Source organism: Muscardinus avellanarius (assembly GCF_963383645.1).
Source record: "Muscardinus avellanarius genome assembly, chromosome: 14".
In the NCBI taxonomy this organism is placed as follows: Eukaryota; Metazoa; Chordata; class Mammalia; order Rodentia; family Gliridae; genus Muscardinus; species Muscardinus avellanarius.
This window is the reverse complement of record NC_137800.1, coordinates 28,626,086-28,651,962: the sequence shown is the minus strand read 5'-3', so window position 1 is coordinate 28,651,962 and position 25,877 is coordinate 28,626,086. Positions and strand designations below refer to the sequence as shown.

The 25,877-nt window shown below is 37.0% G+C and overlaps 1 protein-coding gene across 1 annotated transcript in view; it reads right to left on the bottom strand.

Moving 5' to 3' along the window:
* The window catches only part of NEIL3 (nei like DNA glycosylase 3), a gene marked incomplete at its 5' end in the record, with an annotated part of 49,169 nt that extends 23,701 nt beyond the window's left edge, over positions 1 to 25,468 (bottom strand). The window contains 2 exons of the mRNA XM_080709758.1: positions 10,745 to 10,872; positions 25,331 to 25,468. Coding sequence (XP_080565884.1) covers positions 10,745 to 10,872; positions 25,331 to 25,468 — 266 coding nt within the window. The remainder of the gene's footprint in view (positions 1 to 10,744; positions 10,873 to 25,330) is intronic.
* Between the last annotated feature and the right edge of the window lie 409 nt (positions 25,469 to 25,877).

Below are 25,877 nucleotides of genomic sequence, written 5' to 3'. Positions count from 1 at the left end.
CAGTGAAAGGTGTACAACTGTCATGCCCAGAAGCCATCATAGCTAAAATCTTTTCAGCTGCATGGCTCATAAAGTGGATTCTAAATCACTTTCCATAATAAAATCACATCCACATCAAAAATCTCAAAGGTTAAGACCCAATTCGAATGCAGAAACAGCTTCAATAAGAACTGTAAATATAATAAGTATGCCTTTGTCTTGTAAATCTACTCAATTTAGGAGAAAATATGCATAAAATATTTTATCTTACATTTATTTTTACTTATTTTATTAAACAGCTAAGTAGTAAGATAATTGAGCCTCAATAAGCCAACAAATTGTGTGTGTTTAGTGTTGAGTACTTTTTATCTTACAGTATCATGAAAAATTTCAAGGCATCTTTATTGTTTTATTGACGTATTTTTAAAGACCATCACATAGGCCCATATTACATTCATGAAAGAGATTTTAAAAGTCTTATTTGCTTGTCAGTATTCCTTATAATTAGTTAAACCAGTTGAGGACATTTTTACTAGATCTTTATTTTTGTCTCTTGATAGTCCTCAAGGTCCTTCTATTTCCAATCCAAAATGTTACCTGAGACAATTCATTCTGCATAATATGTCAACCGCAGCTTATTTAAGAATGGGCATTAGGCCAAATTTGGACTGGTTTCTCTGCCTCCCTTTGATACAAGAATGAGCCCCTGTCCTAAGCCAGAGTCATCAGTATACAAGCTGAATCATCAATTCTGTTTATGAATTTGTGGAATGGAGTCACAGAGTTCAGTTTCTCCTTTGTACAAGAACAGCTAAGATGAGCGCCCTTCCTGCAGAGAGGAAGACTACAGCTGATTTTGGTGAGAAGCAGCATCCAGAAAAACACAAATTGATTCCTAATGGCTTTCCATCTTTGCTTCTAGTTCTCTCTCAACCTGTCTATACTATCTTTAGATTCTATAAGATAGTAAATAATTATTGAATTTGCCTGAGTTTTACTGCTGTCACTTGCAGCCAGTTATAATATAAAAATTATGCCCAAACTAAAGCTAAAATGATGGTAAGAAAATTCCTCCAGTTAGAAATAGCTTCCAAGAGTGAGTGTATGCAGATATGTCATTGACAACATGATTTACATTATGTGAGACTATAATGCACCAATAAAAGCACAAAAAAGAAATAGCTTTCTAAAACAAATTAATAAGTCCTGATCCTGTCTTAAATATCACACTCTTCTGAGTTATCACTATCAGAATAGTCTGGACATTATTAAGCACGTAAAAATAGCAGAGACAGTAGCACGGTTGTAGGTTCATGTCAGTGACAACCACATAAATAAGGCCATGACTTTGGAAAATTGTCAAGTAGTCAGAAGTGTCCTAAAGATAATAAAAAATGTAGAGTAGTAAAACCTATGCTTGGGATTCAAAGAAAGAGGTTGTAAAAAGACTGAGTTTCATCATGCTGAGGAGAATAAAGGGAATTTTACTTAGGACATAGAAGGCTAAAAGTGAACACAGTTTCCATCCTAAAAAGGAAGGAAAAATTACACTACTTTTATACAATTATACATTGACTTAAGTCCATCAGAGACCTACGGTTGCAAGGCAATCAGGTGAGATAAATTCCAAAGAAAGACAAGACCCTCTGAGGAAAGCCATAAAGCACAAATTGTTATATCTATGACAGCAGGCAGAAAGAAGAGAAGCCCTACTATAAAAACAAATCAGAAGAAAACAGCTGAAACTTTCAACAAACTTGTGAAAACTGAGTATAGGCTAGTGTGACAGTTCAGAATCCCGGCAGTTTCACTCACAAGAGAGTACACACTCATGGGTATCCATAGGTGAGCTGAGCATGACAAAGATGAGTCAGGAAGGGGCTTGAAAGGGTTGCCTTTTGTGTCAAGACACCTCTCTACGAAGGCCCATGTGTTTCTTGAACACTTCTCTAATATAAATAAGGAATCTTAAAAAGTCTCAAGCTGCTGTAGCTGAGGGAGAGGTAGAAATAAAAGTCACCCTGTGTAATCCTAGAAAAAGGTGCACCGCTATGAAGGGCGAAGGGGAAGCAAAGGTCTTCTGTTCTTGGGGACAAGGCAGGAAGTCAGTTCTTACACAGAAAGATGCAATGATTTGAAAAGAAATCTGGCAAAGAGGCAGGAAACTCTAGGACCCAAGAACACCCAGAGGCAAGCCCCTGTTTGGAGGCCCTAGGGAGAAGAGGGAACCCTGAGGAAACTGCAATCCTGAGACCCACATGCACTGGACCTGCCCCAAACTATAGCTGGTCCAGGATAAATAAGAACCTCCATTGTTCCTCTCATGAGCATCTCACTGAGTGAGTAACAAGCAACATGGGTCTACCAATAGGGGAGTGACAAGAGTGGAGAGACTCGCTCCCTTGGAGACACAAATATGCTGATTGTGGAGCAAGAATGCAGAGAAACCATCTGCACTAGAACTGAACTCAACTACTTACCACATTCACTTAGTTCCCCACACTAATGACCTGACAGGAGAGGCATTACCATTTCTCAGCTTAAATATTATTTAGCTTAGGCTCTTCAGGAAATGATGTCTGGGATTTAGCTCATATTCTACCTGTACATGATGTCTGGGACTCAAAAAGTATATATGACATGCACACATACTTTAAAAAAAAAACCCAACATCAAGAGATAAAGTAGCGTATAAAAACAGATCCAAGTCGGGTGTGGTGGCTCACGCTTGTAATCCCCTCGCTTGGGAGGCTGACATAGGAGGATCGCACAGGTTCAAAGCCAGCCTCAGCTACTTAGTGAGGCTCTCAGCAACTTAGTGAGGCCCTGTTTCCAAATAAAATATAAAATTGGGCTGGGAGGATAGCCTGAAGGTAGAAAATCTCTGGGTTGGTCCCCAGTACCACAAAAACAAAACAAAACAAAACAAAAAACAGATCCAGTTAGGTCCCAGATGTTTTAAGTCTGAGACAGGTGATTAAAAAGTGATTTTTAAAGTAGAACTGAAATATTCATTATATTGAGTCGGGCGTGGTGGTGCACGCTTGTAATCCCCGCACTTGGGAGGCTGAGACAGGAGGATCGCACGGGTTCGAAGCCAGCCTCAGCTACTTAGTGAGGCTCTCAGCAACTTAGCGAGACCCTGTTTCCAAATAAAATATAAAAAAGGTCTGGGAGTATAGCCCGGAGGTAGAAAGCCTCTGGGTTCCACCTCCAGTACCACAAAAAAAAAAAAAAAAAAATTCATTATAGCCAATTTTATGTTAGGTATCAGCCATTAATATATTACTGGTTAAATATGAGGTAACCTAGTACAAAAGCACATGAGCAGATGGGAAATTTCAACAGAGAAATAAGAAACATATCTGAGATAAACAAGAGAAAACTCCCTCAATGAGCAGGTGAGCAGAACGCACACAGTAAAGGAAGACATCTGTGAAATTAGATATAGATTAATAGAAATTATCCAAACAAAAACACATATTTGCTTTAGACATGAAATATAACAGAAAAATATCTTTTCTGTTTATTTAGTATTATGTTTTCTATTTCCTTTATAACCTTTTATTTCTTATGCTGGACAGATTTTCTTTAATTTTCTGTTATAGATCTGCTGGTACTGGATTATTTTAGCATTTTTTTGTATTTTTTTCTTTTTTGGTTTATTTGTTGGAAAATCTTTATTGTATCACATTCTTAATGGATACATTTGATGTGTTTAGAATTCTCAGTTAAGAAGTACTGTTCTCTTGGCAGTTTAAAGAGATTGCCCTGCTTCCCATCTTGTGGATTTTCTGAAGAGAAGTCCAATGTATTTTCTACCTTTGTTCCTTTGTATGTAATGTCTCTTTTTATCTGGTTGCTTCAAGGATTTCTCTTCATCTTTGGTTTTTTAGCACATTGGCTAGGTATGTGTGAGGGATATATATATATATAAAATTAGTTTTTTAACAATTTCTTGGGTCTAAGATTTATTAAAGAAAATTCTTGGCTATTTAACTCTTCAAAAATGTCTTCTGCCCTATTATTTCTTTCTTCTGGGATTCTAGTGAAAAGTATATTAGACCATTTGACCTTGTTCCACATCTTCATTAATTCTGTTCAATTCTTGCTCATTACTTCTTTAAAAAACATCTTCTGCTCTCTTCTGGGACCTCCAAATACATTAGACCAGTTAATATATAAACCCTATTACAAACACTCTGAGAAAATCAGACAGGAATGAAAAATCCTCAACTCATCTGAAGGCGAGCATTATCCTCAAATCAAGATGCGACAAAGACACTGAGAAGAAAAGTGAAACTACAAGCCAGTATTACTCATGAAGAAAAATGAGAAAATATTTCATAAAACTCAATCTAGCAATATAGAGGAAGGAATATATAGAAATGCAATATATGAAAATGTCATAACAAAAGTGGAGTATATTCGAAAATGCTTAGGTAAAATTCAAAACTCAATCAGAATAATTCACTTTGTAAACAAAGTATTATGATAGATACATGAAAAATACTTGGAAAAATATAATATTCATTTACAATATGAACTCTCAACAAAGTAAAAATAAAAGGGAACTTTGTCAACCTTACAAAGGACACCCATGGTTAAAATAAGGTTAATACCATAGGCAATGCTATTATTTCTACTCAATATCATATTGGGCTTCCTGGTAAGTGCAATCTAGAAAAAAAAAGAGAAATAAAAGGCACATAGATGTGAAAGTAAGACATAAAACTGCCTAAATTCACAGATGACATGATTGTCTAAATAGGAAATATTAAAGATGTACCAAAAAAACCTACTAGAATAACTAGGTTTAGCAAGTTTGCAGGATACAACTTCAATACATAAAAACTGTGCTTTCCATATACTAGCAATGAACAACCAGAAAATCAAATAAAGAGAACCCTATAGCACCAACAAACAACTCAGAAATATAAAGTATATCTGAAATTGAAAACTATAAAACACTTATAAAATAAATGAAATACCTAAATAAACATAGATACATACTATGTCAATGAAGTGGAAGACAATATTTCAACCTGTGACTTATCAGCTAACTTATCTACAAATTCCATATGAAGCCAATTAAGTTTCTAGAAATTTCCAGAAAAAAATGTATAAATCAATAAGCTAAGTCCTCAATTTGCAAAGGCAAAAGAATGAAAAGAGTAAAACTAACTTTAGAAAAAATAGTCAGAAGACTCATAAGACCTAAGTTTCAATTTACTGTAAAGTAGTTTTAATTAAGAAAGTAGATTATTGCTGAAAAGATACATACATAGATCCATTAAAGAACACGGTGAGTTCAGAAATAGACCCATATGTGTTTTCCAGCTTTTTTTCAACATGATCAAAATATCTAACCAGAACAGCTTAGAGGAGAAAAAGCTTATTTGGTTAATGATTTCAGAGGTTCATTCCATGGCTAGCTGGCTCAAGGCAGAAATATATTGTCAGCAGAGGTAGGCAGAAGAAAGGGAAGAGAAAGAGGAGAAAAAGAAGAGACCAGGAACAGATATAGTCTCCTAGGCCACAGCCTCAGTGACCTGCCTCTACAACATCCAGGTCCTTACAGGTACCATCCAGCAAGACATTCAAGTTAATAATCCATCAAAGGATCAGTTCATAAATGAGGTTACAGCCCTCCTTATTTCTTCTATGAAAATTTCTGCATTGCCAACACATGAGCATTTCTGGGGGACATTCCATATTCAAACCATCCCCATATATATGATCTACTGATTTTCAACATTACAAGGAAATTCAATGGAGAAAGAATAATCTTAAGCAAGGGTGCTGAAACAACTGAATATACATAGCCACCCCAAAAAAGTATTGAACTCAATTCTTGCCTTGCTTTGTATGCAAAAGTTAACCTGAAATGGATCATGATCATAAACCCAAAAGCTAATACAGTGAAATATACAGAAGAAAACAAAGAAGATAATCTCAATGAATTTACATTGGGCAAGCATAAATAAACTTCACAAAAGTATGTACCATAAAAGAATGATTTGGTAAGTTATAATTCATCAATCTCACAAGCTTTTGATCTTCAAAAGACATTGTTAAGAAAATTAAGAGACAACACAGACTGGGAACAAATATTTGCAAAATATATATTAGGTAAAAAGCTTACATCTGATATATCTGTGTGTGTGTATATATATATGTATGTATATATATGAAGAATCACTCAATGCATATGAAGAATACATCCAACTCAATGATATAAAGATATATATTATGACAAAAGGGAAAAAAAACTAATTGACACCTCACCCCATTCAATATACATTTTTTGTTGTTTTTTTTTGTACTAGGTATTGAGCCCAGGGGCATTCTGTGAGGTACATCCCAGCCTCTTTTTTTAATTACTTTGAGACAGTCTCTCTAAATTGCCAAGGCTAGCCTTGATCCTGTGATTCTCTTGTCTCACCTTCCCAAGTACTGTGATTATAGGCATGCACCCACTATACCTGGTACAAGTTTTCGATACAAAAGGACACACAATTGTTTGTTTGTATGTGGTCATTGAGGCCAGATGATGTTTCCAAAAAGAATGCTGTTTCCAAAACACAAGTAAGCATGTTGGGGAAACAGAAGGTATTTACTACCTTAAAGTATATAATTTACTTTAGAATCTTTAAAACGCTTCACTTTCTCCCAACATGACAGGATGTAAAAAGCTATAACTCAGCTGTAAAACCCTGTTATAAGTAGCTTAGGATAAATTCCATAAGAACATCTTAGCAATCTAAGAATTGTTATATCACATCACTTGCATATTATATTAGAAGTTCATACCAATTAAACTCTAGTAATCTACCAAAGCGGCTATGTATAAAGCTTTTCTGAAATGACAAGGCCAATAAAATATTTCAAATATAGTTTCTGGTGTGAATATATATGCCAATTACAATCAATTGTATAAATCACAAATTGGAAATTCCCAAGGCATTTTGGAAAGAGAGGCTCATTAAGTACTAGTCTAAAATGTCACAGCTGAGTCCATTTTGATTGAAAACACAGGTTGTAGGGCGAGTGTGTCTAGGTGAATAGGCATAGTGATATATGCTCACATTATACTGGCAATATACGCACCAAAATTAGTAAAGATTTTATATGGTAGCAGGATTACAAATATATTATTTTACATTTATTTTCACAACTTTTCAGTTTGCTCAAGTATTTGTTACAGCTATAACAAAAAACTAAAATTGATTTTTGCCTTCTTTTAGTTGAAGAGTTACTACTACCAGGTGTTCAGAAGTGATATCGGTACTACTAACAGCACAACTATGCTCATTTAATAAACATATATCAAATAAATTTTATCATATTCTGTGACACTATTATAAATACTTGGATAATACATCATGTACTAACAGAAATAATTATGCTCTAATTTGTATATATCTAAAGTGTGGAAACAACAACAGATGATGGCGAGGATGTGGAGAAGTGGGAACTCTAAGACATTGTTGGTGGGATTGCAAATTAGTGCAACCACTTTGGAAAACAGTATGGAGAATCCTCAGAAGAATGGGAACAAATCTTCCATTTGATCCAGCAATACCACTGTTGGGTATCTACCCAAAAGAAAAGAAACCAAACTACCAAACTAATGCATGTATATCTATGTTCATAGCTACACAATTCACCATAGCCAAACTATGGAACCAGCCAAGATGTCCATCAACAGATGAATGGATTACAAAACTATGGGATATGTACACAATGGAATTTTACTCAGCCATCAAAAAAACCTCAATTACATCATTTTCAGGGAAATGGATGGAACTGGAGGACATTATGCTGAGATTAGTCAGGCACAAAAAATAAGAAATCAGATGCTTTCCCTAATATGTGAGAGTTAGGGAGAAATGGGTCATAGGAGGAACTCTTGGAAGAGGATCAGTAACTTTTAACTCTGTTTACATTGTCTTTGGATATACAATATTTTTTTTTATTTTTTAGGGAGTTTATTTACTCTTTTGTTGCCTGTGCCATTGAAATCATATCCAAGAAATCACTTCCAATTCCAATGTTGTGAGGTTTTATGACCCAGATTTTCTTCTAAAAGCTTATAGTATTAAGATTTATATTTAGGTCTTTTATCTATTTTGAGTTAATATTTGTATATGTGTTAGGTAAGGGTCCAATTTTATTCTTTTTCATTTATTATTATTTTTCAACAATATTTAGTTAAAAGACTAGTATTTCCTCCACCAAAAGTTCATGGAAACCTTGTCAAAAATAACTTGACAATGTATGGAAGAATTTATCTCTAGGCTTTTATTTAGCTCCAATGGTTTATATATCTGCCTTTAGAACAGTACTACACTGTTTCAATTATTGTAGCTTTATATGGTTTGAAATCAGAAAATATACATCTTCTAGCTATGTTCTTCTTTGAGACTGTTTTGGGTATCTAGAGTCCATATTCCATATCAGGATAGTTTTTTTCTGAAAAATAAATAAATAAATGTATGATAGTTTCACCTAAAAAAAAAAAAAAGAAAAAATATTCTCTGGTAAGAAAGAAAGCAAAAAGAAATATTGAAATGTTATCTTTAAGTCATCAAAAGTTTGGTACCAGACAAATGAAACTGTTATGTGAGATTATCAATGTTAATATTGTATAAATTGCTATAATACTAGATGTCAACCAGTAAGCCAAGCGTGGGAAGGAGGGATGGGGAGGGAATGGGGTGGGGATCGTGGTAGGGGCTAACTGGGCGAGATGTGCATGTATGTCTACAAAAGTATTTTCTTTATACCACTATGATGTATGAATACATTGCACCAATAAAAAATAAATTAAAAAAAACTTAAAAAAAATAAAGTATGGAATTTTACATGGCAGGTTCTCTTATAATGGGCCATATCTACATTCTACTTTCATAAATAAATGCATAATAATGACGATGATAGTAATATTGCTACAATGACACTGTTACTAAAACCCCTGGGCAGTAGTAGGTAGCTAGGTAGTAAGGGAAACTGTAAGAATCTTGAATAATGATTCTTGCAAATGCCATCTAAAATGCAGACCAGTCTTGTAATTAGAAAATAGAAATAATGAAGGCTGCATTTCTGTCTCAGGCTCACAGATCTGCAGCCTCACACAAGATCACATTTCTCGACAGTCATCCATTCCCCTAAGCAGCACAGGTTGCCAGTGCTTATTTTGAGCTTATATTACATTGTGAAAGAAGATACAGTTGATTTTAGGTTGTTGAGTTTAGATTCCAACAGCTGATCTGTCACTGACCTTGAATTGTTACATATAACAGTTGTTAAGGCTGCAGAAAATAGAAAGGATGCATGCCTGTGTATTTTTTCTCACCCATACACTGAGATAGGTACTCCCTGGGGATGGCACTAGTGCATGTGGTTTGAAGAAGTGATTGCCCTTGTTTAGAACTTCATGGAACACTTACTGACAGCCCTGCACTGAGAAATGATTCCCTCCTAGTCAGTCTGGTGGAGAACACTTGATAAACCCTCCCTCTCATCTTATAGAAATAAATCTGCACCAAACACCAGAGAATCAATGACATATCAGTGTTTTCAACTGTTGTGCATGGATTCCATTGTGTCCTACTTTGTCCAGAGCTCAGGGTTTTGGATGGCATCAATCTACAACAGCAGTCATGTAACGTGCAATATATCATTAACTGCAAGAACCAGTAGGCATATGCTGACGTTATCAACCCCAGACTAAGAAAAACCATGGAGTGACAAAGTTGTCCAAGGACAGCAGCTGCTGACAGTGAAGAGTGAACACCTCAAAGGAAAAGCAATTACATAAAACTGAAGTACTCAAATATGCGGTAGATGAGAAGCAATAAATAACGATCAGAATCACATCATCTCTTCATCAGCATTATTCACTTTCAGTTAGAAGCACAGGGTTCAGTAACAGGTCTTTTCTTTTTAAGAAGGTGATAAAAGTCCAATATCTTAAAGAAACACTGAAAAGGATACAAGGAAGCACAACCCATGTTAATAGTTTGCAAAAGCTTAGGCCGAACTCAGAAAATGCGGATGGAGATTCAATAGATTAAAAAGTCATAAGACCTTTCTCATTTTTCTGCAAAAGTTAAGTAGGTGACCATGCATTGCAGTTACATAAATTTTGATAGTTTTTTTATCATTAAGTTACTCAAGGTACTACATTGCTTGTCGTTCTTTACCAATATGTCAGCCATAAATGTTCCTAAGAACTCTAAAACAATGGCGAACCTGTTATTTCGGAGGGAAGTGAACTCTCTAAATACAGTTCCCAAATTCTGTTTGAAGGTTTCAGAGAAAGAAGGGAGACAGAAAAATAGAAAACGCTAGTGATACATTTAAACCAAACTAGGGCCTGTTGCAAATATAAAATGATATCACTGAATGCAATGAACCTTTGATGACAGCAAGAGAGGAGACATGAGCTAGTGTAGGGAGTTGGAGAAAAGCAAAACTGAGATATGTGGCTGTAATGCATCCTGAGAAGCCCTGATGGCCTATCCATTTTTTTCCCCTAAAGAAATAAATCGACTAGCCTCTGAGTTTCAATGACATCACAATTTATTCTTCTGCTGCGTATTGCTTTCCAAGATAGAACCTCAACCTCTTATATTAGAGTTCTCTTAAACACGGAGTACTTTCTACATGATTAAATGTGACACCTGGCAAACTGTGAGGAAAGCCTTCTACACATCTTTAAACATGGAGCGATAAGATGTATTGTACAGGTTTATCTTACCGTAAAGCTTTTGGGCCAAAGTACATAAAGAGTTCCTTCCCCAAAGTTTCCACGCCACTGTAAACACATCCATTAAAAAGTCTTGGGAAATTCCGGCTGGAATCTATATTATTATTCATTGCAGCAGCCTGGTAGAAAATACAGACATAAACACACACACACACACACACACACATACATATACAAGCCTCAAACAAAATTATAATTTAATTCTTAAATGTATTTCTATTACCTCATGCCCAGGTGCATTCCAATGAGTCAAGTAATGTAATTAATGTAATCGGTTGTTTACATACATTTTGTCAAATTACCATGCAGTCATTTAAAAAGAGAACAGCCAAAAACATTAAGTGAAGAAAAGTAACTGGCAGACAATCAAAATGAGCTTCTTCCAGGACCAGATAGCTCTGGCATATATGAAAAGGAAGCGCCAAAAAAACCCAATGTGAACGTAGTGAAATTAACCAGAATATAGAGTCTTTTATTTCCAGGAAAGCCAAGTTCCCTGAAAGAGGATTCAAATAAAAACTGCTAGAACTGATGGATTAAGTATTAAAAAATATTTTTAACTGTACTGATGAACTTTTAAGCAAGTAAAGAATAATGAGAAGCCAAAATCCAAGTAAAAGTAGGAGAGAATCCTGAGCTGTAGGTAAGCAGAGCCTTGAAGCTAGCGTCTACCATAAAGGCATTTACTAGACCCAAAGAATGAGAGAATTTCAATTCCCATTGTCTTGTACAGTAGAGATTATTGGAGATGAAGCCTAAGGTTTCCAGAGCAGGAAAATTTAACTGAAGACCTGCCCTATTCTAACCACAATGTTAAAAATTAAGAAAAAATAAACTTGTTTTCCCTATCCCTCATCAGCCTTACAAAACTGCATAGTATATATGTACTAAATACTATAAGAAAGTCTAAGAAATTATAAACTTAAATAAGTATAAAGCATAAACATTAAACATAGCTTCTTTCATGGGGGAAAACCAGGAATGAAATGTGATTTAGCTTAGATATTGGTGATATTCTTTATCTCAATTGAATATTACATATTCTGGTATTCCATGTATCATTACTTTCTTTTGTTTAGGTATGTTTTAAAAACACTATTTTATTTTCACTCAAACTTTAAAGATTATACATGCATAACTACCATATAAAATAAAATAGGTACATGTAAATTATATCCACACATTAACTCTTAACCCAAGGCAATATCTTCATCTCAGTTCTTTGTAATTTTTCTCAATGAACTTAAGGATTCTAAAGATCCTAAGTTAAATCTTGGTGCGTAGGTGGGCGTGGGGAGATGTCAGGGAGGTAGTTATAAAACAGTCTTAGATATAGAGCCTAGAAGAAAGTCACAACTTTTCCTCAACATAAGTTGAGGAAATGATAATGGTGGAATGATATTATTCAGTGATTTTCAAACTTTTGGTTCACAAACACCTATCATTCTAAATGGTTGAGATGATACATCCATCCTATTCTTTCTTTCTTTCTTTCTTTCTTTCTTTCTTTCTTTCTTTCTTTCTTCCTTCCTTCCTTTCTTTCTTTCTTTCTTTCTTTCTTTCTTTCTTTTTAAAATAAATTGGCCCTTATTTTTTAAAAGTGATGTTATAAAGCCGAGCGTGGTGGCACATGCTTGTAATCCCAGCGCTTGGAGGCTGAGACAGGAGGATCACACAGGTTCGAAGCCAGCCTCAGCTACTTAGTGAGGCTCTCAGCAATTTAGTGAGACCCTGTTTCCAAATAAAGTATAAAATAGGTCTGGGAGTATAACCCGGAGGTAGAAAGCCTCTGGGTTCCATTCCAGTACCACCGGAAAACAAAACAAAACAAAACAAACAAACAAAAAAAAAAAAACCGCTGTTATAGTGTTTAACTCTGAGTGATAATAGAGAAGTTTTTTTAAAAATATCGAAAATAGACATTATTCTTCCACTAAATCTATTCAAGATTATAATGCTGGGATCTTCCAAGTACATAAAATTCAGAAAACTTTAAAGGGGCTTTATATCCCTCCTTTGCATAATAAGTACTGGAGAATTAATCACGGGCTTACAATGGCTAGATAAATACACAGGAGTAATTAAAAGTGACAGCCTTCCAGTTCTGCACAAATCACAAGAACCTGTGGGAGAGTCTAGTGTCAGGAACTATAGGTAGACATGTCACTATATCCTAGGAACCTCTGCCTCTGATTCCTCTTCTCTTTTTGTGGATGAACTCAAGGGCCTATCAATGATGATCAAGCACTGGCAAGGCAGGCTTGAGTACTCGGTGAGGGAAAAACATACTTCCATATCTGCCTTGCTTTTATAAATGAATTGGTTAGAGCTCTGAATTGAGAAGCAACAAGAGTCTTGATGCTTTTCTGTCTCACAAGGGACTTTAAGCCACTTATATACACTTCAAGCCAAGTATAGATTACAATAGCAGGTGTCAAGGTAGGTTTCCATGACAACACATTAGTTTGTAAAAAGTTCTTATAAACCAGCCAGGACACTTTTAAGATGATGATATACAGAGCAGATAGAGATCTATTGTGAGTAGGCTTTGCCTCAATATAGATTACACTTAATATTTTTAGGATCTCAGATGTAAGGTCTTACAATTATCTTAAACTTTCATTCATAAATGCATGGCTCAGATTCCTGTTCCTTTGTCACTTCAATGGCAACAATCTCATCCCCCTCACCCCATATTCTTTATCAGTAACTGGCTTTAACCATCTTCCCTGAAGTCTTCCAGCATCTGTCAGAGGCTGGGGTGATGAATTTCTCACACACAAATGCATGCGTGAGCACATGCAAACACATGTGCACACGCACACGCACACACACACACACTCACTTATACATAGCTTTCCTTAGCTCCTGGTTAGTAGTGAATTAGTTATTCTTCCATCATTGTACTTTACTCTCCTTTAGCCTCTTAAGTTTTACATGTTAAATCACAAACTCAGCATCTATTAAAAGCCAGATATGATACACACACCTGTAATCCCAGTACTGGGGAGGCTGAGACAGGAGGAGTATCAAGGGTTTGCAGCCAGCCTCAGCAACTTAGTGAGACCTTGTTTCAAAAAAGTAAATAAATAAAATAGTGCTGAGGATATAGCTAAGAGTCCTGCAGAACATCCTTGGGTTCAATCCCCAATATCAAACAATAATAATAGTAATAGTAAGAGTAACTGTCCAATATCTGGATAATGACAAAGTCTTATCAACTGCCGTATCACCATTCCTCAGTATATAGTCCTAAACCTATTGTCCCACTTCTATTCTTCTCAAGATGGGAAATTTCAGGACTAGGATGCTCTCATTACTTACCTTCTTGCTACCCAGAGCTTCTTTCCTATTTTCTATTAAATTCTGACTTTATCGTGTTTTATAATGGCTCCTGGCAAAAAGATAAGGTAACCTTGAAATAAACAGTGCTGTCACAACACCTAATAAAATAGGAAATGACTAAATGAGTCCCGACTGTCTCATTGCTAAGTTAACAGCTTTGACAAGAATGTACATCATTGAGTTAAAAACTCTAGAAGCCAAATAAAGTTCACATTATCCACTTGGCTTTGTCTATAACACAGACATTTTCTGACAACAAAAGTGGTCTCTGACATATAGAAAGACAACTCTCTCCATTAAAAATGGATCATTCATGGTTGAGTAATTAAAGTAATTCATTTTAGAAAAGTTTATCTTCTACTCTGTGTCAGGCTTTGTTCTAGAAGCTGGGGATATATCAGTAAATAAAACAACTAACACCATCCTGCCCTTATAGTTTTTGTTCTAGTAGTGAAAAAGTATGGCAGTAAATCTAAGAATTCAGTATGTTAGAACATTATGAAAAGACATGGAGATGAGAAGAGATCAGCTTTTAGGAAGGCTGTAACAGGTTGAAGTTTTAAAGGTTCAGCCATCACCTAATTGGGAAACTGGCCTTTGAATAAGTTTTAAATGAGCCAAGAGAGGAAGCCATAATTCAGACAAAAGAAACAGCAGCACAAAGTCCTTGGGATGCTATGGACCAGTGAGGCCACCACACAAACTGTAACAATAATAGAGATAAATGAGGTTTGATTTATGTGTTACCTATTCTGTGGGTTCTTGTGCTATCAGAAGAATCAGATAAAGGAACACTGGCACAGAAACAAAGTTTTCTATTTTTATACAGGGAGAAAACATAAGGGAATAAAAATCCCAGCCTAACTCAAATGAAGGAAAAAGGTACACAGCTTTCATGGTATCCTGTTGGTAGGCAGAGGCCCAGTCTTTTGATGTCCCTGCATGTAGAGGTCAGGTCTAGTTGCACTTATGCTCTTCATGACACATGTCTCCTTACCGTCTTAAGCTCCACCTCAGGGTATAATTTTTACTACACTAATGAAGTAAAAAAGTAAAGATAAGCCAGGCGTGGTGGCGCACACTTGTAATCCCCGCACTTGGGAGGTGGAGACAGGAGGATTGCGCTGGTTCAAAGCCAGCCTTGCTGACTTAAGAGACTCTGTTTCCAAATAAAAAATATAAAATAGGTCTGGGAGTGTAGCCCGGAGGTAGAAGGGTTTCCAGGAACTCCAGTACCACCAAAAAAAAAAAAAAAAAAAAAAAAAGTAAAGGTAACTATAAGTTATTTTGATGGCCATTCTATGCATGCATTTGTTCCTTACCACTTGGAATCACATTACCACTTACTCTCTTACTGTTTGGGAGAGTCCTCAATATTATTTTCAGAGTAGGGCAGACTATTGTGCTGTCTCAGTGGGTTTGACTTTTATGACCTTGTTTTTCTTGGCTTTGGCTTCTTGTTATCTCTGCTGATCATATAGTCTTTGAAGACTGAGCTGACTTCCCAACCTCCCACCTCCAGGTGTTTAATCTTAATTTCATGGCCTTGAAGACTGGTCTACTTTTTAACTCTTTATTTTCTGGTATATATATATATATATATATATATATATATATATATATATCCCAGAAGACTGAGGGCTAGCTTAGCTGTCACAAAAAGAATCAGACTGTGTGGCCCCAAAAGATCCAATCTAAGGAGTAGCCTTTTCTCTGACAGTAATTGAAGAAGTATATGATTTATCTTACTACTTTATATATATTCTCTGGTTGCTAGAAATATTTTGGCTGAGGAGCTTTCAAGAAAAATACCAGGAAAGTATATAGGATGTACCAGTATTGGGAAGAGGTTTCAAAAATATATTAATGAACCAGTATTGGAGAAAGATTTCCAATTTTAAAAAATATATCTTTGGTAGTAAAGAAAGCCAGGGAAAAGGGCCTTTTTACATTTCTAAAGAAAGGCAAAGTTCCTCAGGAAAAGGGCCTTTTTACTTTTCTAAATCCCAGATCCCAGATAAGCAACTTAACACATTTTGGGAGTGTAACAAAAGTTTGGGGGGTCTGTGCCTGAGACAGGGCGCCCCCCCCCCCCGACTCAGAGGGGGCAGATCTGGCTGGAGTGGAGATGAGCAGGAGACCTGGGTTAGAGATAGGACAGCACATCTACATACCAAAGGACCTACCCAGATCTGGTCAGGCTGACTATAAGAATGGTCTTCACATCTTGTATCTTTGGTGAATTCCTTCGAACCGACCCCACCCCCAACCCCTGTCATTTCTGAATGGCATGGGGCTTTAACTGTCTTCTGTATTTCTATCTTTTAATAAACTTCTTTAAATCTTCAGCAAGAGTCCAGGCTAATGTGTATTTACCCTTAGCTCAGGACAAGAACCCACCTTTTTATCGTTTTATCTTATTGTGGTTTGAGGGAAATTGTGTACGGGAGCCTAACAGGGGTCCCAGGGGACAGTTTTCCCAAACCATAACAGAAGGCCACTGCAAAATCTCAGCCAAGAGATGAAGGAGATTTGGACCAGAACAGTGGTCAAATTCTATTTTGAAGGTAACACAAAGGGTATTTGCTTGTGGATTGAATATTGGAGTGGAGAGATGGGTTCAGGATAATCATTTTGGGGCCTGAACCACTGAAAAGACAGAAATAAAGTTAAGAAATAACCACCCACTGAGATAAGGAAGATAAAACACATTGGAACAGGCAAAACATGGTTTTAGATATGTTAAGTGTTGCAGGGTGAAATGTGCATGGTGTGTGTGTGGGGAGAAGTAATTCCCTACCACCACCACCACACAAACAGACAAACAGAAAAACCATGGATTCTTGTCCTAAGCTAAGAATAAATATTCATCGCTTGGACAGCTGCTAAAAATTTAAAGAAGTTTATTAAAAAGATAGAAATATAGGAATATTTACAGCCCTGTGCCGGAGCGGGGCACAGGGGGCCAATTCGAATGAAAATGCCAAAGAATTCCAGTTTGCTGAGTGTTTTATCCCGAACAAGTCCAAGGCAGGTCCTTTGGTCTGGAGATATGCTACCCCTTATCTCCAGCCCTGGTTCTGCTGTCTCTGGATCTGCCCCAGAAGGGGGGGCAGCCCCATCTCCGACCACCTTTTGTTCCATCCCCCCAGATGTGTGAACTTGTTTCTCCAGGATCTGGGATTTCCTCCCATCTCTGGCTTCAGCCTTCTTTCTCTTTTAAAATGTAAATTACAAGTCTCTGCTAGCTAGCCCTGGCTTTCTTAGTATAAAAGATATATTTTTAAAATTGGAAATCTTTCCCAATACTGATACATTAATACATTTTGAAACCTCTTCCCAATACTAGTACATTAAGGTTGAGATGTCTATTAGAAAATTGTTGAACAAGCAGATGGATAGAGGAATCTCAAGTTTAGGAGAGATGTCTGGGTTAAAAATATGAATTTGTTCAATGATCAGAGAATAAGTGGTTTCTAAAGCTGCAACACTGGATGAGATAAATGAATATGTGTAGATTAGGAGAAGGAACTCAAGAATTGAAATAGGTACTCCAATGTTACACTGTTGGGAAAGAGAGGAAGATCCATCATGGAGACATTATAATGTCAGAAAGAAGATGAGGAAGAACTGGCAAAGGAGAATGAGAAAGCAGCTAGCAAGGTAGGAGCAAAAACAAGCAAATGTGGTACCCCAGAATCAAGAAAGAGCATCTTTTAAAGAAGCGGGAATATCTGCTAAAAAATCAAATAAAATGAAAAAAAAAAGAAAAGAAAAAACCTGAGACTTGACCACTGGATTTAGTAATGTGGTAGGAACTAGTGACAAGAGTTTTGAAGAAGTGACAGAAAGAACAAAGGCCTGGTTGGAATGCCCTCCTATATCTAAACACTGAAATTTGACTAATGAAGAACATAGCCGATACATCTCCTAGAGCCAATGGGAAGAGGTAGATTTATTTTTAAAGTTTTCTTTTTGGCCAGGATTAATTCCTTAAGATATCAAAAGTGTCCTTAAACATATACCTTAATCTACAAATCCTTTATCAACTGTCAGAAATTATAGAAAGATCTAAACAGGAAAAATTTGGCCATTTAGTAAAACAAAGTCTCAGTGGATGGTCCTTTAAAACTTTATGACTATGACTATTGATCCACTTATTAAGACAAAGGAGAATACATGCCCTAGCTAATGAATTATTTCTTAGTGGTACTGGGGTTCCTGAAAGCCCTTCTACCTCCAGGCTATACTCCCAGACCTATTTTATACTTTTTTACTTGGAAACAGGGTCTCTTAAGCCAGCGCGGCTGGCTTCCAACCTGCACGCTCCTCCTGTCTCCGCCTCCCAAGAGCAGGGATTACAAGAGTGCGCCACCACGCCTGGCCTAGCTGATGAATTCTGTTATGCCTAGGAGGAGAATCCAAAAATACAAGATAGGCGTGGTGGCGCACACTTGTAATCCCCGCGCTTGGGAGGCAGAGACAGGAGGATTGCCCAGGTTCAAAGCCAGCTGCCGCTGGCTTAAGAGACCCTGTTTCCAAATAAAAAAATATATATATAAAAAATAGGTCTGGGCGTGTAGCCTGTGGGAGTGTAGGCCGGAGGTAGAGTGGCTTCCAGGAACCCCAGTACCACCAAAAAAAAAAAAAAAAATACAAAGACTAATACACTTAAAATGCCCAATACCATTATATATCTTCATGCAGCTGATAGTGAAAAGTGAAATATACCATCCTGGCTAATAGCACATATAACCAAACCCAATCCTTAAAGTTGTCATACATGTCTCACATGACTATTCTCCATAATTCAAAAATATACAGTCATATGTGGTGGCACATGCCTGTAATGCCAGTACTTGGGAGGCTAAGACAGGTAGATTGCAGACTTAGTGAGATCCTGTTTCCAAATAAAAAAAAAATAAAACAGTGCTAGGGGTGTAGCTCAAAGGTAGCTATCCCTGGGTTCCATCCCTAGCACCACAAAAAATTAATTAAATAATAAATAAATATGCAATATGACATTAAAAAAGAAAAAATGGCCATGAAATTAAAGGTCCTATAAACGTTGAAAAATGTTTATGTTCTGATGAATATAAGTATTATAACAAAGATATTTGTAGAATAGCAAACAGAGGAAGGACCGTAGGTGGAGAAACATTCACTTGTGGAATTATTCTGACCTGACCTGACCTATCAAATGATTTTAGTGCAGCAGAAACTCTTCTAGCTACAGATGCCGTGTGACCTCAACTTGAATACATTTAAGAATTGTTTTTTTTAAAATACTTGATGAGGTGCACAAGAGTTAAAATGAAATGTGGGCACAACCTCTTCCTTGCTTACCTATACAGTTTATAATTCTGAGTAATTTGCCTGAGCAGCTGAATAATCCTGAGGCTTTCTATCTTATCCACTGAGTAGAGTGTTTACTAAGTCTTGGTACTTACTACTCTAAGTTATTATTTGTGTATAACTTGTATTGCTCCCCTATCTGTGAAAGCTCCTTGGGGACAGTAACTCCTGTTTAGCTAATGTCCCCCAGGGCTTTTACAATGCCTAGGATTCAGTGAGCATCTGCAGAATTAAACAGATCCCTCCTTCCCTCTGAAAACTGTGTGGCTTTACAGAACAGGCTCACTGTTTCCCCACCTGCCATGCCATCTTCCGTTACCTTTCCCAAAATTTCTTGACAAAAAGAAAAACAAACAAACAAACAAAAAACAAACAAAAGAAGATCAAACTACAAAACTACTCTACCATGTGTTTTATGTTCTTTTAAGGTACATTAATATCCTAGTTCTTATTTTCCCATTGTCAGCAATGAAGATTTTAATATAAGAGGACAAAATTCTCATGATTACCAAAAGCTTCATGGAAAAATATATCACACCTTTCATTTCCTTTTTTTTTTTTTTTGGACAGGTTTATTTGGCATTTAATGGTTGCTTTAAGAACATATACTATTGTAACATTTTATTCTTGTCTGGAGTAAAACAGTATGTGAAGATAATTTTTTAATTTAGTTGCCCATCATGCAGGTACATCACACAAGTCAGGATGTCCAAGACAATATCATTTCTAAAAAAAAAACCAGATCTGCATAATAGTTGGGGACTAATAAAAATTTCAACTTTGACTATTACTATATACTTTCCACTGATTTTTAAAAATTCAGTTTCAAGAGGAAATTCTGTTTCCAGTGATGGTGTGTTCCACTTATTTTGAGAGCTACTGTGTACAAATTGGGTAAGGCTTTTGCAATAAACCTGAGATTTACAAGATATTCACTTGCCCTACTATAGAATACAGGGTTATCACCTCTTTCTACAAGTTCCTGCTGCCTAGACAAATTCAAAAATTAATTTCCACAAGCCTATTATCTTTACTGTAACTATACACAATTGCCCAATATATACTTGACTTTTTCATGTTGACCCTTATAATCCTGTTACTGTATTATTTGAACATTTCAGCTTTTTTTTCTGAAATAGAGATGAAAATCTTCTTTGCCACAATTTTAAGTATGATTGAGTAGGGTTCACCTTCCCATTTTCAAGTGGCTTAATAATATGAAATCTTCAAAACAACATATATTTCCAGAGACAGCACATGATTTATTGTGCTGATTACCATTTATCCTGCCTATCCATGGGTGAACAAGGAAGATGAACTTTTCAGAGCAGAGCAAGACTTTTTCATAGATAAATGTTTCAACTTTAGTACAGTTACATATTGTTCCCACAAAAAAGAAAATACCATATTTCATTTCAGATTTTTTATATGCTGTTTTCTTCCTAATTTAACATTTTTCTTAATCAGAGGTTGTTCATCTACCAATCTAAACCACCAAAAAAATCTAATTTTAAAATGTTTCTAAGTTCCAAAATAAAGGTCTTTAGGTCCATATATTCTATTTTTTTTTTTTAAAGTAGAACCTTTGAGTAGTTACTAAATACTTTCTGCCTTATTTGAAGACATCAACTGATTGCAAACCTTTGAATAGGGTGTTCCTGGGACTGGTGAGAAAGCCCTGACCCAGGAGAAAAAGGAACAATTACCAGGATGTTTATTTTGCTATGCACTCAGCTATGAGTTTTATAAATCCTCTAGTTTAATCCTGACCAAAAATCCAAGATGTGACGAAAGGCATCTCCAGATGAGAAAGTACATAGGAGTAGGAATTCAAAACCAAGCTGATCTGAGGTTCTTTTCTCTACAACACACTGAACCATGTTGTATAAAAAGATCCTGGACAATCACCTCCCTTAGTCTGCTCAATGGTAAGAATAATATGATGCTGTCTGCTCTTTGTTATCTCTCCAACATGGTCCTTTATAATGCTGGATGTTGATAATGATGATTCTGAGTCACTAAGGAGAAATCATCAACCATATCCATTTATACAATGAGTTGGGTGCGGTCGCTCATGCCTGTAATCTCAGTACTTGGGAGGCTGAGACATGAGGATTTCAGGTTTGAGACTAGCCTCAGCAACTTAGGGATATACTGTTCCAAGAAACAAATAGAGGGCTGAGGGTATAACCCCTAGGTTCAGTCCCCAGCACCACACACATACATACAAACACACACACACACACACACACACACACACACACACACACACACACAATGTATGTTCTATAACTTGTTTAAAAAGTCCTTTAGAAATGTAAAGGAACGAGCTTTAACTGGAAAATGAATCTCTGTGAATTAGCTCATTCCTTCAAGTAATGACAATAAAATTTGCTATGATTGTTTTAATTCACTTTGAAGAAGACAGGAGGAAAACTTTTACTATGAAACTTCATTATTTTGATGTAGTCGGCACTTACAATAACATGCCCAACCATACTCCTAAAGAAAGATTCCAAATGGAAATGATTCTTAAATCCTTAATAATTTTGCAGTACTCAGAATCTTGCTATTGTCCATCCCTTCAACTTCTGTTAAATCCTAACCTGTCCGTGACACTCTGAGTGTACATATGAAGTTATGGGAATAGCCCCGGACATCATGATTCAAGTGAAATGAATGCTCGTAAATAAACTGTTTCATATCCTGTTTTGTGAAAGGAAATTAAAAACACATGCAGATTACACACTGATTTCACTAAAATATTGTATCCGCCCAACAATTAAAATCGGAGGATCGGCTCTTCAAAGCTCATTAGCCAGACATGTTCATTTACATTCCGATATTGTTTCTTACCAGAAGGTTCAACAAGCTCCAGCAGAGTTTTATGCAGTGTGCTTACACAGTTGCAAAATTTTGTGCTGACAAGACAGTGGATCAAAACTCAAGAAATAATATTGTGCATACATGACTGGCAGATGCCGGGATCTTCTATGGTTAGCCTTTCTCTTCAAAATGAGGATTAGTTGTCACACAGGGAGAGAGATACATTAAGTATTTTTCTATGAACTTTAAGCTGGAACAAAGAGGAATGCTAATAAGACAAACAGTCACTGCTTTCTTGTGGCAGTATCTCAAAAGTTAATTCTTTTTGCTTGGGTTTTGGAACAATAATTACCTGAAGTTTAAATATTTTCAGTGTGCACTTAGTATTCCATTAACACTCCTTTGTCATTTTTCTTGTTTACTGTATTGTAAAGGATACAGTATATAGTTACTAAATTATTTTTAAATGCTGCCTTGAGGAAACTGAGTATTTCAAGTCACCAGCAGAAACACTGAAATAGCCTTAACTCCCTGGCATACATGAAGCTCAGTGGTAGAGTGCCCCTGATTTCAATCGCTAGTACAACAATGATAATAGGAACCTTTCTAAATATGTAGTCTTTTGCATTTAGAGGGATGTTAGTTCCATGGTGAAATTCATTAAAACATGGTAGGTTGTCAGGAGCTTCTGGCTAGATCATTATTGTAACAGGTGCTTTACTGAGAGCAGCAGTAGTAGAGTTACAAATATAGGAGTTGGAAAGAAGGGAGATCAAGCCCTGCTCAACCCCTTACTATTCATATGATTTTGGACAATAAATGTTTAAACTCACTCTGATCCTCACATTCTTTATGTGTAGAATCAGCTTAATCCTTTATTACAGAGTTATTCTTTTTCATGACGAAGTGAAATGTAAAAGCACCTTATGCCCTGAACCAGAGATAATCCTAACAAATTCAGAAGAAAATGTTCATATTCTTTTGCCTAAATACCAGTGAGGTGATTATATAAAACATTAGGTAGGATTCTTGCAGGAGAAACCTTATTCATCTTTATATCCCTAGGAGCTAGCCTAGAGCCTAAGATAAAATACATTACTGTTGAATAATGCAAATTATGATACCATAAGGCTATGCATATCATACCCATTGCTAAGCCACATAGCCTATACTTCTTAGTGATTCTCTTCCCTCTCTTAATCTCCATCCCCAGTACATAGTCCAAACTACTAGGACCATTGCTCGCGGCCATAATCTCCTGACTGAGGGAGCAGTGCCTACTCTTGCTTTCCTCCAGTCTCTTATTCCTTTTCAAAGTGTAAATACATCTCATCACATGTCAAGGACCCCCATGACTCTTAGGATAAATACACAGTCTCTAATTTAGTCTACAGTTCTCTGTGGTCAGTCTCCTGCCCACCAGCCAATATTATACCAAACTACCTTCCCTCTTTTTATTCTCCATTTTCTATCCACACCGGTTTCCTTTCAGTCCTTCAGTGCTTAAAGCTCTCTTTCTTTGCTGTTGTTCCGTTCCTGGTGTTCTGTGGCCAAACTTCAGCCCAGGTGCTGCAAATCCCTAACTGGACCCTTATAACTCAGCTTTGTTACTTCCCCAGGGAAGCCGTCTTTGTCCTTTCTACTAGTTCCTATAGAACCATATGCCTCTCCTTCAGAGAACTTTTCAATTTATATCTAATAACTACCTGGGTATCTTCTCAACTAAAATAAAGGTTTTACAAAGATTAGTATTTATTTTTGTTCCCCAGGTACCTTGAGGATATTCACAATTTTGTTAAATGAATGATTTTCACAAACATAAATACTGTTAAGAAACCATCTCAATAGTAGCCAGAAACAATTCTAAGAAACAGAATAATTTACAAAAGTAAATTCAGAGTACTGAATTTACTGGCATATCGAGTCAGAATAAATAAAAGAGCATTAGAAGATATAAACCTTGCTCTTTTTCCAAGTTTAAAAATGTATTTCCCGCTAGGTGTGGTGCCACACACTAGTAATCCCAGCAAGTGGGAGGCTGAGACAGGAGGATCAGTCAGGTTCGAAGCCAGCCTCAGCTCCTTAGTAAGACTCTCAGCGACTCAGTGAGATCGTTTCCAAATAAAATATAAAATAGGTCTGAGAGTGTAGCCCAGAGACAGAAAGCCCCTAAATTCCATTCCTGGTACCATAAATAAATAAGTAAATAAATAAATAAATGTATTTCCTCAGATTTAGAATCTCATTTATTTCAGGTTGGAGCATAGGCTAATATCACAGCAGGCAACTTTTTCTATCCAGGACCAAAGGCTATGAGGAAGCTTTTGCAGGATAAACTGATATACAGCACAAATCTGCATGTACCCATGAAACACAATCATCCTCACATCTAAAGGGCTTTTAAAGCATGACGGCTGAATCAGTATATTTTTAGTACAAGTTCTAAGTTCTTACCAAATGAATACACACCATCTGCAATGAATGCCTGAGTGACAACAAGTTGTGCTATAATTTACTTTAAAAAAAATCACTTCGGAGAACCAAAACTGGGTTTCACTGCCCCTTCATTAGACTGCAACATTGAGTGAGAAATTAATGTTGAGTTTTCTACATGCAATTTTAGAATTATATATTTGTCACATACTTAACTAACTGCAAGCATGAAGCTAGAATTTTTTGTTAAAGTCCCATTATCTTAAAAAATGTTTAGAAAAAAAAAAGAGAAGTTGCAGAGGTCTGATAATATTAACAGCTGCAAAATTCAGCTGTAGCCATAAGGAAACATCCTTTTCTGCGTTATTAAGAAGTTAAACAAAGTGACTAGGAATAAAACATCTTTAATGAATTCCATTCTGGGGATTTCGCTAAGGCAGTATCAGTCCAAAGCTCTGGCCAGGACCCACTCTCCCCCATCCCCACGTAAAGATAAAAGTTGGGAATCCCGGGGCCCCAGGAAACCTGGACCAGAGCAAAGATATGACATCCTGGAAACTTGTTAAGGATTTAATTCCGCTTCCCCCTGCCGGCCGGGTGGTTAAAGGAGTAGCTCACCTGGGTAGACACGTGTGTCCACACGGGACCCTCCAAGCTCTGCAGAGCACTGCCTCGCACGGTGGTCACCGCCTGGCCCGGGAGCACTCGAGCCCGAATTTTCTCTCCATTTAGAGTACAACCTGGTCCTTCCACCATCTCTTTAGCTGGCAAGGCGGTTAATAAGTTGCAGGGCCTGAAAAGAAAACAACCTCAACTTTACCTCTGCGCGGGGTTCTGACTCCGCTGAAGTTCAAATCTCCCGCGCATCCGGCCCCACCCAGACCGGCTTTGGCCCCGCCCATGCCCCGATCTGGCCCCGTCCAGCCCCCACCCGCTCTGGCCACAGCCCCGGCCTCACTCTGGCCCCGCCCAGGCCCCCCTCTGGCCCCGCCCAGGCCCCCTCTGGCCCCGCCCAGGCCCTGAAAAGCCCACGCCCTCGCCGCTGTCGGCCTGCCGAGCCCCAGCTGCGCATGCGCTGTGGCTAGAGTATCTGGGTTTTCTGGTGTTTTGAGGAAATACTCAGCAAAATGGGTGGAGCCCGCCCGGCGTGGTGGCGCACACTTGT